The sequence below is a fragment of the Leucoraja erinacea genome, chromosome 2 (assembly GCF_028641065.1).
Source record: "Leucoraja erinacea ecotype New England chromosome 2, Leri_hhj_1, whole genome shotgun sequence".
Classification (NCBI taxonomy): Eukaryota; Metazoa; Chordata; class Chondrichthyes; order Rajiformes; family Rajidae; genus Leucoraja; species Leucoraja erinaceus.
The window spans coordinates 117,623,128-117,635,395 of record NC_073378.1 but is presented as its reverse complement, the minus strand read 5'-3'; the positions used below and the strand labels follow the sequence as shown (position 1 = coordinate 117,635,395).

At 43.9% G+C, this 12,268-nt stretch overlaps 1 protein-coding gene across 1 annotated transcript in view; it reads right to left on the bottom strand.

Moving 5' to 3' along the window:
- Positions 1 to 1,441: 1,441 nt before the first annotated feature.
- Positions 1,442 to 12,268, bottom strand: part of nom1 (nucleolar protein with MIF4G domain 1) — a 46,161-nt gene continuing 35,334 nt past the window's right edge. Inside the window, exons 9-11 of the mRNA XM_055664392.1 lie at positions 9,014 to 9,145; positions 4,360 to 4,469; positions 1,442 to 2,348 (exon numbers count right to left, since the gene is read on the bottom strand). Of these exons, the coding sequence (XP_055520367.1) occupies positions 2,171 to 2,348; positions 4,360 to 4,469; positions 9,014 to 9,145 (420 nt within the window). The 3' untranslated portion in view covers positions 1,442 to 2,170. The remainder of the gene's footprint in view (positions 2,349 to 4,359; positions 4,470 to 9,013; positions 9,146 to 12,268) is intronic.

Genomic DNA, 12,268 nt, shown 5'->3' with positions numbered 1-12,268 from the left:
CGTCCAGATGTTCAGACAAGGTAAAGACCAGATAATGTCCCGGTAAGTCCTGAATCGGTGCTTCCCCACCGGAGATCGCGGCTTCAGGTTGATGTAGGCCACAGGTTGGTGGTCGAAGATTTAAAGTCCCCGCCACGCCACAGCCAGACGCACCGCAGACCGCAGGGTCGGCGGTCAGAGCTCCTCTCCAGGGGTTCCCGACGAGGGACCCCGCTCCTGATGGTAAGTCCCCGGCGCGCCCACGGTAGAAGTAGGCCGCGGGCCGGCGGTCGGAGCTTCTTCTCCTCTCAGGTCCCCAACTAGGGATCCCAGGCTGCAGACGCTGCGCCAGCTGGAGCTCCGCAGACCGCGGCTTCAGGCTGCCGCATGCCAGCGAACGGAGCGCTCCCCTCCGGCGAGGGCTCGCCTGCTCCACGACGAGAGTCCAGGCTGTGCCCGCCGCTGAAGCCCCGGGCACGTCTCCGAGAAAGGCCGCACCGATCCTCGATGTTAGGCCACGGGGAGGCGACATAGAAAAATTCACCTCTCCGTGGAGGAGGCGACCAAAACGGTTTCCCCCTTATCCCCCCCACACAAGACACACAGAGAGACACTAAACACATATATTAGGACACTATAACAAAATTTAAAAAGTTGAAAAAAACTAACATGCTGCTGGCAGGGCGGCCGGTTTGCAGCGCCCGCACCGACCTGGTTCCGTCCTGGTGGCGGAGTTAGAATCCTGGGAGGTGATCTTGGAGGAGAGGATGCTCCTCAAACTGCGGAGCATCCTGGACAATACAGCTCACCCCCTCCATGACACACTGGTGAACTTAGGAGCACCTGCAGCAACAGACTGGTTCCACCAAGATGTAGGACAGAACGTCACAGGAGATCCTTCTTCTTATCAAACTGTACAACTCCAACCCCTTCTGTCGTGGGGTAGACTGAGACTTCCCTTCACCTCCCCCCCCCCCCCTTCCCCCCCCCCCCCCCCCCCCCCCCCCCCCCCCCCTCCCCCCCCCCCCCCCCCCCCCCCCCCCCCCCCCCCCCCCCCCCCCCCCCCCCCCCTCCACCACCCAATCTTTGCACATCACCAACCCTTTCCACTTGTCACTTTAATTTAATGTTTCATGTATTTTTATGACTGTTGGCAGATCAATTTCCCTACTGGGATAAATAAAGTTCTATCGTATTGTATCAGAATAACCGTGCAGGCCAACGGGGAGAAGGATAAGCTGCATTGTTCTTCTTTTAGCTGGTATCGACTCGATGAGCCAAACAGCCTTCTTCCATGCTATAGTTCAGGCAATTGCAGACTAATGATCTCTGATACAATAGCTTTATGTCCCAATAAGCTCAGTAAAATGATAAACTGATATCAATGTGATAACTTCAGAATCATTTCCCTATTTACCGTTACCAAATTCACAACTATAAAAGTATAATTGGAAAGAAACGGTTTGAAATTCATGTTTTTTTTATATAAACAATTCATATCACATTTGTACAGAAAATACCTGCAAAGATATAATTTGTTATAAATCAGAAACTGGACCATGCTGGTGTTCATTCTCCAGTGAACAGCATGGCTGAGGCTAAAGTACATAAAATATCAATGGATAAAACATATAATTGCGATAATTTCTTTCAAATACATTAGCATCATCCACTCTTGTAATCTCTCAAGTCATGCAGATGGAAATGCTGCATTCAGTGTCCACAGACTGCAATGCGAATAGACACAAAAAGCTGGAGTAACTCAGCCGGTCAGGCAGCATCTCTGGAGAAAAGGAAAGGGTGACTTTTCGGGTCGAGACCCTTCTTCAGACTGACAGTCAGGGGAAAGGGAAATGTGGGAGATAGACGGTGATATAGAGAGATATAGAACAAATGAATGGAAGATATGCAAAAAAAGTTACAATGATCAAGGAATGATGGAGCCCACAATGGCCCATTGTTACTGGTCCAGTGGCCAAGTAGCTGGAAGACTGTTATTCATGGACCAAAATCTGCCATCTTTGCCTTGACTGCAGACCCATCAATAGGGTTATTTTTTAATTTTTGCACATAACAGCCAAGGGATTAGGGATGATTAATAAATGCCAGCCGTGTCGCAGACAGGCACCTCTTATGATGTACAAGATATGCGAAAGATGTTCCATTTCATGTTGGATGGTGTTTAACATTATTAAAATTTTAGTCTGGTATCTTTGGTTTGTAAAGCCTTTTCAGCAATGGCTATGCGTTCTTTGAGCAAATTGACTTGTTCTGACGAGCCCAGGTTGGAGGCATTCTTCAACAAGAAATGGGAAATGAAGAGATTCAGACCTTCCCGCAACATTGCCAGAGCTGGAATTCCAGAGATCCTACAACAGAATATAAAGGATGTTTGGAAGAAGATTCAGTTTGCATTAATGCTTATAATAATGGAGCATTTTGTTATTTGTTATTATGCAGTTGAACATGGAGATGCAAATTTAGAAATCAGAGTGAAATTCAGAGTGCTGTGGAGGCCGTCAATTCTAGATTACTACGGGTGTCAGGGATTATAGGGAAAAAGCAGGAAAAAGGGGATGGGAGGGAAAGATAGATCAGCCACGATTGAATGGCAGATTAGACTTGATGGGCTGAATGGCCTAATTCTGCTACTTTAACTTGCACAAATAAATAATGAAGCTTCATAATTTATTTAATAGGAAATATTAGTCCAATGTAAATATTTGAAATAATGTGGCAAATCATCTGTAGAAATCCAACTTCTGAACACAAATTGTAGAATAGTATCTGGCCAAGCAAATCACCAGTTATGTGGTTTCAATAATGTCTGAATCAGAGAGATACTGCACAGGAACAGACCCTTGGCCAACCAGATGATGTGATAGGATTGTACCAAAACCAATTTTGAGCGACATTTAGAAAGGCACTTAGATAAGCAAGCCCCAGGAAGATATGGAGCCAAAATGGGCAAATGACATCAATGTAGATGGACACAAAGTCAACATTGACGATTTGGGCTGATAGGACCTACTTTTGTGCTGTGCGATTCTACGAGGGCTAAACCAAAGAGATGCTAAACCAAAGAGATTTCTGAATGGTTGGATAGTGGATTATTGGAGTTTTAATCTTTGCAGTATTTCAGTTTAAATTTTACTTACCGGGTGCATAGGAAAGGTTTAAAGGGAAATGGTTTAAACGCGGGCAGGCAGGACTAGTGTAGATGGGGCATCTTGGTCAGAATGTTGAGTTGAGCAGAATGTTGAGTTGAGCTTCCATGAAGTATGACTCCATACACTTTGATCGATGAGTCAATGCCAATCCAGTAACTACCCTGATGAGTTGGAAGTGAGAGAGAGTCAAACCCTGGCGAGTCTGAAGGGAGAGTGGCAAACGGTACCCATTGTGCCAGATCCTGAACTATAGTGATTTCGGAATGGTCGGATAGTGGATTATTGGGAGTTTTAATGTTGATTTAGTAAGATTTCAGCTCCGAACTACTTACCATCATCAATAATTGAGATTGATCTAATGCTGGAAGCAAATTAATTATGTACACTGAAGACAAACGACAATGATATGTTCATTAAACATAGGAGCAGCAGTCATTCAGCCCATCAAGTCAGATCTCTTTCCCTCTCAATTCCATTCTCCTGCCTTTGCCCCATAATCCTCGACAGCCTTACCAATCAAGTATCTGCTAATTTCCACCTTAAAAATACCCAATGACTTGGCCTCCACAGCTGTCTGTGACAATGAAATCCACAGATTCACCCCCTCGAACTAAAGAAGTTCCTCCTCATCCCCTTTCTAAAGGTGCGTCCTTCTATTCTGAGGCTATGACCTCTGGTTCTAGACACTCCACGAGTGGAACCATCCTCTGCACATCCACTCGATCCAGGCCTTTCACTATTTGGTATACCTCACACTTCCAAGAAACTATATTGAGCAAGCAGAATCATTTTGTATGAAGCCTTCTTCAGACATTAGTTGAATTGGCCTGGATAACTATTGCTACCAGATGTGGATGTAATCTGAATCAGTAATGAAAATTAAGATACAATGCTGCACTGGGCAACAGCACTATAGCAAACACAGAGGAGGACCATTCCTGTTTAAATTATCCAGCAACTAGGCTTCTCGAGCAAACAATTCAAAGAATTGAACAAACTTCATGAATCGATCATTAATCGTCATTTTCTCAAAAGCCAAGCATTAATACTACAAAATTAAAAGTGCTGTAATACGCAATGACACATTGAATTATTTACATACAAGATAAACGAGATGAAAGAAGCAAGACTATTTTAAAATAAACTTACATGGTTAAGCACTTATGGAATTAAACATTATTTGTACTAAAATGCATTTGCAAGAAGTTACCTTTGAAATACCATTGCTATTTCTTCTGGTTCAGTATCCATTAATAGTTTATGGAGAACTTGTCTCAGGAACTTGACTTTCGGTTTATCCAGTTCACTGAACTCAATTACCTGCAACATCCAAACATGGATAATTGATATGGATATATATATAGAAGGCAGTTATTAAGCCGATCAATTTAATCGTCATTTAATTTGATCAATGTTGATTTGTATTACTATTTCCCACAATAATCAACCATAATGTAACGACGAGGACTTTGAACATATCTATAATCTCATTTGACTCCAAGCATTCCATATTTACAATATTTATCTTCCAGTCCTGCTTCTGATATTCATTTAACCAGTTCAGTTTTAATTTTAAAGTTGCTCTGCTAGAACAATCCCTAAAATATGGTTTTAAAGATGGCGAGATCAAATGAAATAGATCGATGACTGCTCTGTGATGGAAGAAAGTGTGGTCTAGGGTGCAGATAACTGGCAATCTTAGAGCTGTGGTAAGTATGCTCTAAAGATGGAGACAAAAAGCTGGAGTAACTCAACGGGTCAGGCAGCATCTCTGGAGAAAGGGACTAGGTGACGTTTTAGGTCCGAAACCATCATTTTTCTTTTTCAGTCTGAAGAAGGGTTTTGACCCAAAACGTCAGCTATTCCTTTTCTCCAGAAATACTCCCTGACGTGTTGAGTGACTCCAGCATGTTATGTCTATCTGCGATGTAAAACCAGATCTACAGTTCCTTCTGACACAGGTATGCTCTAATGAGTGATTATTCTTAGCTCCGTTTTAATGAAATCATCTTAAACAGCATAAATTGTTTATTTATCTTTTTTTTTTAGCATCCTTCTTGGTTAATACATACTCCATTCGAAACTATATCCAGAAGTGTGTTCCGATAAGAAATGTGCATTAAAAAAATTTTTGGTGGGATATAACTTTGTTATTTTAAAGTTTATTTGTAATTTGTCAACTTCCTTCGATGTTCAAACAGCTGCAAAGTAATTATTTAATCAATCTACTTCTAATCATAGTCATCAGTGTTTAATGGAACATTGTCATATAGCAAGGAAGTAGACTTTGTCCCAACTTGTACGCTGATCAAGTTGCCCCACCTAAACTTATTCCAATTGGCCCATATCACTCTAAATCTTTCCTATCTATGTGCCTGTTCAAGTGCGTTTTAAATGTTGTTATAGCATCTGCATCAACTACCTTCTCTGGCAGGGTGATCCATATACCCATCACTTTCTGTGTGGAAAAAGTTGAATCTCAGGTTAGTATTAAATCTTTCCCCTTTAATATTAAACCCATGTCCTCTGGTTCTCGATTCCCCCTACTCTGGTTAAAAGACTCTGTGCATTCACCCTATCTACCCCCATCATGATTTTATATGCCTCAACGAGATTACTCTTCGGCCTCCTCTGCTCTAAGGAATAAAGTCCCAGCCAACCCAATCTTTCCCTATAGCTCAGGCCCTCGATGCCTGGCAACATCCTTGTAAATTTTCTTTGCACACTTTCCAGCTCAATTAGATATTTCGCACTTTGACAAAAATTGAACATTATACTCCGGTTCTGGTTTCGTCCCACACTCTAAAGATGTACAGATTTGTAGGCTTATTGGCTTGGGTAAAATTGTAAATTGTCCCCAAAGTGAAAGATAGTGGTAGTGTGCGGGGATCGCTGGTCGCCGTGGGCTAGGTGGGCCAAAGGGCCTGTTTCCACGCTGTATCTCTAAACTAAACTACTCCAAATGTGTACTGTGGCTCACCAACAAGGAGTTACTGGACACAAAGAAAAGACCTTGGTTCTTCCAGTTCACCATCGGGCAGGCGTATGCTTGACAAAAAAAAATGTTATTGCTCGCAAAGCCAGCAAGTCTACTTGTGTTTGAGAAGGTGCCAGTGAATCACCTTTATGGAATACAGGGTGACGAATAGCCCATTTATGAGCTGTATCTCTAAAGTCTAAATATAAGTTTGTCTTGGTTTTGGATGAGATCTTTTTCTCAGTTGGTCAAAGGCCGCACTGCTATATCAAAGGAAACAATTTTCCAATGTTCTATAGACTCAGGATCAGTTCCTGTGGAATGAAGGGTAGCTAATGTTATCCCACTTTTTAAGAAAGGCAGGAGAGAGAAAACGGGGAATTATAGGCCTGTAAGCCTGACATTGGTGGTGGGAAAGATGCTGGAGTCAATTATAAAAGATGAGATAGCCGCACATTTGGATAGCAGTAACAGGATCGGTCCGAGTCAGCATGGATTTACGAAGGGGAAATCATGCTTGACTAATCTTCTGGAATTTTTAAAAAATGTAATTAGGAAAATGGACAAGGGAGAGCCAGTGGATGTAGTGTACCTGGACTTTCAGAAAGCATTTGATAAGGTCCCACATAGGAGATTAGTGGGAAAAAATAGGGCACATGGTATTGGGGGTAGAGACATGGAAGACATGGATAGAGAAGTGGTTGGCAGACAGGAAGCAAAGAGTAGGGATTAACGGGTCCCATTTAGAATGGCAGGCAGTGACTAGTGGGGTACCGCAAGGCTCGGTGCTGGGACCGCAGCTATTTACAATATACATCAATGATTTGGTTGAAGGGATTCAAAGTAACATTAGTAAATTTGCAGATGACACAAAGCTGGGTGGCAGTGTGAACTGTGAGGAGGATGCTATGAGAATGCAGGGTGACTTGGACAGGTTGGGGAGTGGGCAGATGCATGGCAGATGAAGTTTAATGTGGATAAATGTGAGGTTATCCACTTTGGTAGCAAAAACAGGAAGGCAGATTACTATCTAAATGGTGTCAAGTTGGGAAAAGGGGAAGTACAATGGGATTCTGGGGGTCCTTCTACATCAGTCTATGAAAGTAAGCATGCAGGTACAGCAGTCAGTGAAGAAAGCGAATGACATGTTGGCCTTTATAACAAGAGGAATCGAATATAGGAGCAAAGAGGTCCTTCTGTAATTGTACAGAGCCCTAGTGGGACCACACCTGGAGTATTGTGTGCAGTTTTGGTCCCCTAATTTGAAGAAGGTCATTCTTGCTATTGAGGGAATGCAGTGTAGGTTTACAAGGTTAATTCCCGGGATGGCGGGACTGTCATATGCTGAGAGAATGGAGCAGCTGGGCATGTATACCCTGGAGTTTAGAAGGATGAGAGGGTATCTCATTGAAACATATAAGATTGTTAAGGGCTTGGACACGCTAGGGCAGGAAACATGTTCCCGATGTTGGGGGAGTCCAGAATCAGGGGGCACAGTCTAAGAATAAGGAGTAAGCCATTTAGAACGGAGACGAGAAAACAATTTTTCTCACAGAGAGTTGTGATTGTGGAATTATCTGCCTCAGAGGGAGGTGGAGGCAAGGTCTCTGGATGCTTTCACGAGAGAGCTAGATAGGGCTCTTAAAAATAGCGGAGTCAGGGGATATGGGGAGAAGGCAGGAACGTGGTACTGATTGGGGATGATCAGCCATGATCACATTGAATGGCGGTGCTGGCTCGAAGGGTCAAATGGCCTACTCCTGCACCTATTGTCTAGTGTCTAATGATATTAGTGATGTCTGAACTTTGTTAAGAGGGTATTAAATATATTTGGGACTACTGCCCCATTATCACTCAAAAAAATGAGGAGTAATTTCTTGTTGGAGGTAATCAAGTGAACATTATTTATTTGTTGAATTCAAAGTAAGTTTACATGGTTTCTTGCTTGGATGCATTATGAGGTGGACCTCACTGAAACATACAGACTCGTGAAAGGCTTGGATAAAGTTGATGTGGAGAGGATGTTTCCACTAGCAGGAACTTACAAGAAACTTACAAAATTCTTAAGGGGTTGGACAGGCTAGATGCAGGAAGATTGTTCCCGATGTTGGGGAAGTCCAGAACAAGGGGTCACGGTTTACGGATAAGGGGGAAGTCTTTTAGGACCGAGATGAGAAAAACATTTTTCACAGAGAGTGGTGAATCTGTGGAATTCTCTGCCACAGAAGGTAGTTCTTAGGTTCTTGGTTTCTTGGTCCTCCAAAATATTCCAAATGGAATTTAAACTGGAGGTGGTGAAGGGAGGGTTTAAGCCAGAAAGGGTTATTGGGAAGAAAGAGCTACTTTAAATTTAGTTGCATCTGGTTGGGTAACTATAGTAGGGTGGAGATTATTCCATGCTTTAATTGTGCGGGGGAAGAACGAACTGCTGTAAATATCTGTGTTTGTAGCTGGGATCACAAATTGCATCGAATGCCCTCGTCTGCTCCTAATTGGTTTGGGTTTGGAGTAGGTCTTGTAATCTATGTCGAGCTGACCATTTAACATTTTGTAAAAACTGGTCAAACGGGGAGCTTCACGTCTGTCTTGGAGAGGGTTCCACCCCAGAGAATTCAGAAATTTGGTGACACTCGCTTCTCTCATAGGTGTTAGTAACAAATCGAGCTGCCTGTCTTTGGACACGTTCGATGGAAGAAATGTTTTTATTTGTGTATGGGTCCCATGCTGCAACTGCGTAGTCCAAATGAGGTCTAACGAGGGTGAAATATAGCTTCTCCTTGACAGAAGTTGGACAATGATGAAAGTTGCGCCTCAGAAAGTTTAGGTATCTCGCACAATGATCAATTATACTTGGACGGTAACAAATTCATATTTATCATGCATTCACCTTAAAGATGGATAGAGACAGCACTTTCCTACCGAGAAGGTGAACAACAAGATGAACCAAGTTTGCGATTGCCACATTAGACAAGTTCGTCAATTCTCGGAAGCGATCCCACAGGCTGAACTGGCATGTCATCTGTTTAGGGTCAAGGATTGAAAAGAAAATGATTAAAAATATCCACAAATAGGTAATAAACCTAAACAATATTATTCAACAAGATTGAGAGCACAGGTCTCCAGATGAGAGGTTTTAGGTTTTCAATGCAGTTGTCGCCACACGCTCTCCTCATTCTCAAATGAGCAGGTTAGAGCATTTTAAATTTGTAACCATACATTTTTATTCCAGCAGGAGTTTCAGAGCATAGGAGGTGAATTATCACCATCCAGGCTTTTACATTTATCACATTCATCCTTACTCCTGTTTTAGAAAATGCATTGTAAATTTCCAATCCTATCAAAACAGTAATTTAGAGTTTGCACCAGGTTATTCTGAAAACATCACCCAAATGGATAGGATGAAACATTTGATTCCATTGCAATACATTTTTTTAATTTTTTTATAATGTCAGCAAATTTGAATCCACGCCGAGCTAAAATGAAGAAACAAGTGACGGTAGAAAGTCGAGACTCTGCATTAGGACTGAGAGTGTAAAGGTGAAATGGCCAGTATAAAGTGAGGCAGGGGCTGGCAAGCCATAAGTGGATCGTGGTGAGGAGGGGTTGATGGGCAGATGGAGCCAGGAGAGGGAAGGAAGGATGGAGGATAGTGATAGATGGGAGGTGATTAGTGGAGGTAAGATGAATATAATAGATCAGGCCGAGTCAATGGATATTTTTAAGGCAGAAATTGATATTTTCTTGATTAGTTACAGGTGCCAGAGATTATGGGGAGAAGGCAGGAGAATGGGGGTGAAAGGGAAAGATAGATCCACCATGATTGAATGGCAGTGTAGACTTGATGGGCCAAATGGCCCGAGTCGCTCCGATAAGATATGAACCTGAGGTAACAAAGTCTGCAGATTATAGAATCTGATAAGAAAGGAAGATGATGAATGAAACAAGATAAAGGAGGGATGCTGGGTAGATGGGTACAGTGGGATAGGGACTGGGGGTGGGTAGATAGGAAACATAGAAAATAAGTGCAGGAGTAGGCCATTCGGTCCTTCGAGCCTGCACCGCCATTCAATATGGTCATGGCTGATCATTCAACTCAGTATCCAGTACCTGCCTTCTCTCCATATCCCCTCATCCCTTTCGCCACAAGGGCCACATCTAACTCCCTCTTAAATATAGCCAATGAACTGGCCTCAACTACCTTCTGTGGCAGAGAATTCCAGAGATTCACCACTCAGTGTGAAAAATGTTTTCCTCATATCGGTCCTAAAGGAATTCCCCCTTATCCTTAAACTGTGACCCCTTGTTCTGGACCTTCCCAACATCGGGAACAATCTTCGGGAACAGCGGGAAGATGGAATCAGTGGGGACGGGGAAATAAACTGGTTGAAAGGGGAATGGGTGTAGTTTGGAAAGAAGGGGCAGGAAGTTGCAAGAGGACCTGGGTGGATCAGAAAGAAAGAAAAAGGAACAAAGGGAGTGTGGGTTTACCTAATTGGAGGATTTAATGTTAATGTTGTTGGTATGCAGACTACCCAGGTGTTGTCCCTCCAGCTTGTGTTTGGCCTCACTCTGCTAGTGGAGTTCGCAGAGGACAGATAAGTTTGGGTGGAAAAGGGTAGGAAAGATTACTTGCATCTTGGACCTCAAGATGGTCATTGTGGACAAAGTGCAGATGCTCAGCATAAACAGTGGCCCAGTCTGTGCTCTCTCTCGCCATCGTAGGGCCCACATCAAGATACTGAATACAATAAATAAGGTTTTTGAGGATGTGCACAGATATCTCAGCCTTCCCTGGAAGGTTCCTGGATGGTGGTGAGGGAGAAGGTGTAGGGTTAAGTTTTGCATCTCCTACTGTTGCAGAAGTAAGCGCCTGGACATGGGAAGGGATGGGATGGAGGGATGAACAAACGAGAGTGTCATGGATTGATACCTGCGGAAAGCAGACAAGGGGAACTGCAGATGTGACTCGTCCTGGGATTGCAGGTTGCTGAACTGGCAGAAGTTCGACATGCTGGATGCGTAGGATGAAAGGTGAGAACCAAAGAAACTATACCTGCATTTTGTCACGGAGGGCACAAGTGCACGAAATGAAAGAGATGTGGGTGAGGGCTCCATTAACTGCAGTAAAGGACAAAACACGCTTCTTCAAGCAGTGGAAAAGCTCATCTTAAACACAGATGCAATGGAGACAGAGAAACTGTGATAAATAGATGGCATCTTTACAAGAGACAGGGGAAGAGGGGGTGTGTTCAAGACAGCTGAGGGAGTCAATGGGTTTACAATAAATATCAGTGGATAGATTGTCTCCTGAAATGGATGCAGAATGATTCAGAAGAGAGTCAGAGGTACCATAAATAGTCCAAGTAAACTTGAAGTTGGGAGAATGTCTGTAGCAAAGTTGATAACATTATGAGTTCAGCACAGACAAAGTGTGGTGCAGTGCCAAAGTTTGCGCCAAGGACTGTCCTATGCAGCCAACAAAATTAGTCAACATAGCTGTGGTAGTTGGTGGGTTCATCATAAATGTTTGTGGAAAGTTTGTCTCCTACAATGGAGACACAAATATTCAGAAAGGAGATAGCAGTGTTGCTGGGTCCCAGATGAGGCCATAGCCACTTGCCTGGGCTCGAGTTTATATGTGTGGACATTTTTGCTAATTACAGGTGCACAACCTTTTATCCGGAGTTCCAGAAACCGAAAAGCTCCGAAAACCGGCCATTTTTTCCAGATGTCGTCTGCGCACCAAAGCTCGTGTTTGGCGCCAAACTTGACCCAAAACGACCCACGGTCAACCCAGGTCTGTACTACTGTAGCGGCTGCCTCCTCCCCGGAGACCGGGAGACGCTTAAACATCTGTAAATCATTGCTTAAATGTTAGTCAATTAGTTTGGAGGGCTTTTATGTGAAGGGGTAAACTTTAATTCCTAGCCCCCTACCCGGTCGGAGAGGCGGGGAGCACTCAATGCCTTACCGGGTCGCCGTGCAGTAAGCTCCGCAGCGAAGCCGGTGGGGAGCGGGCCGGCGCCGGGCTCCGACCCCTGCCGGTGGGGGCGCGGGCGGCGGCCGGTTCGACCCCGGCAACTCTACCCCTGGCTGCGAGGCGCTCCAAATCCAGCGTGGCCCGCGGCCGGACGCCCCAGCT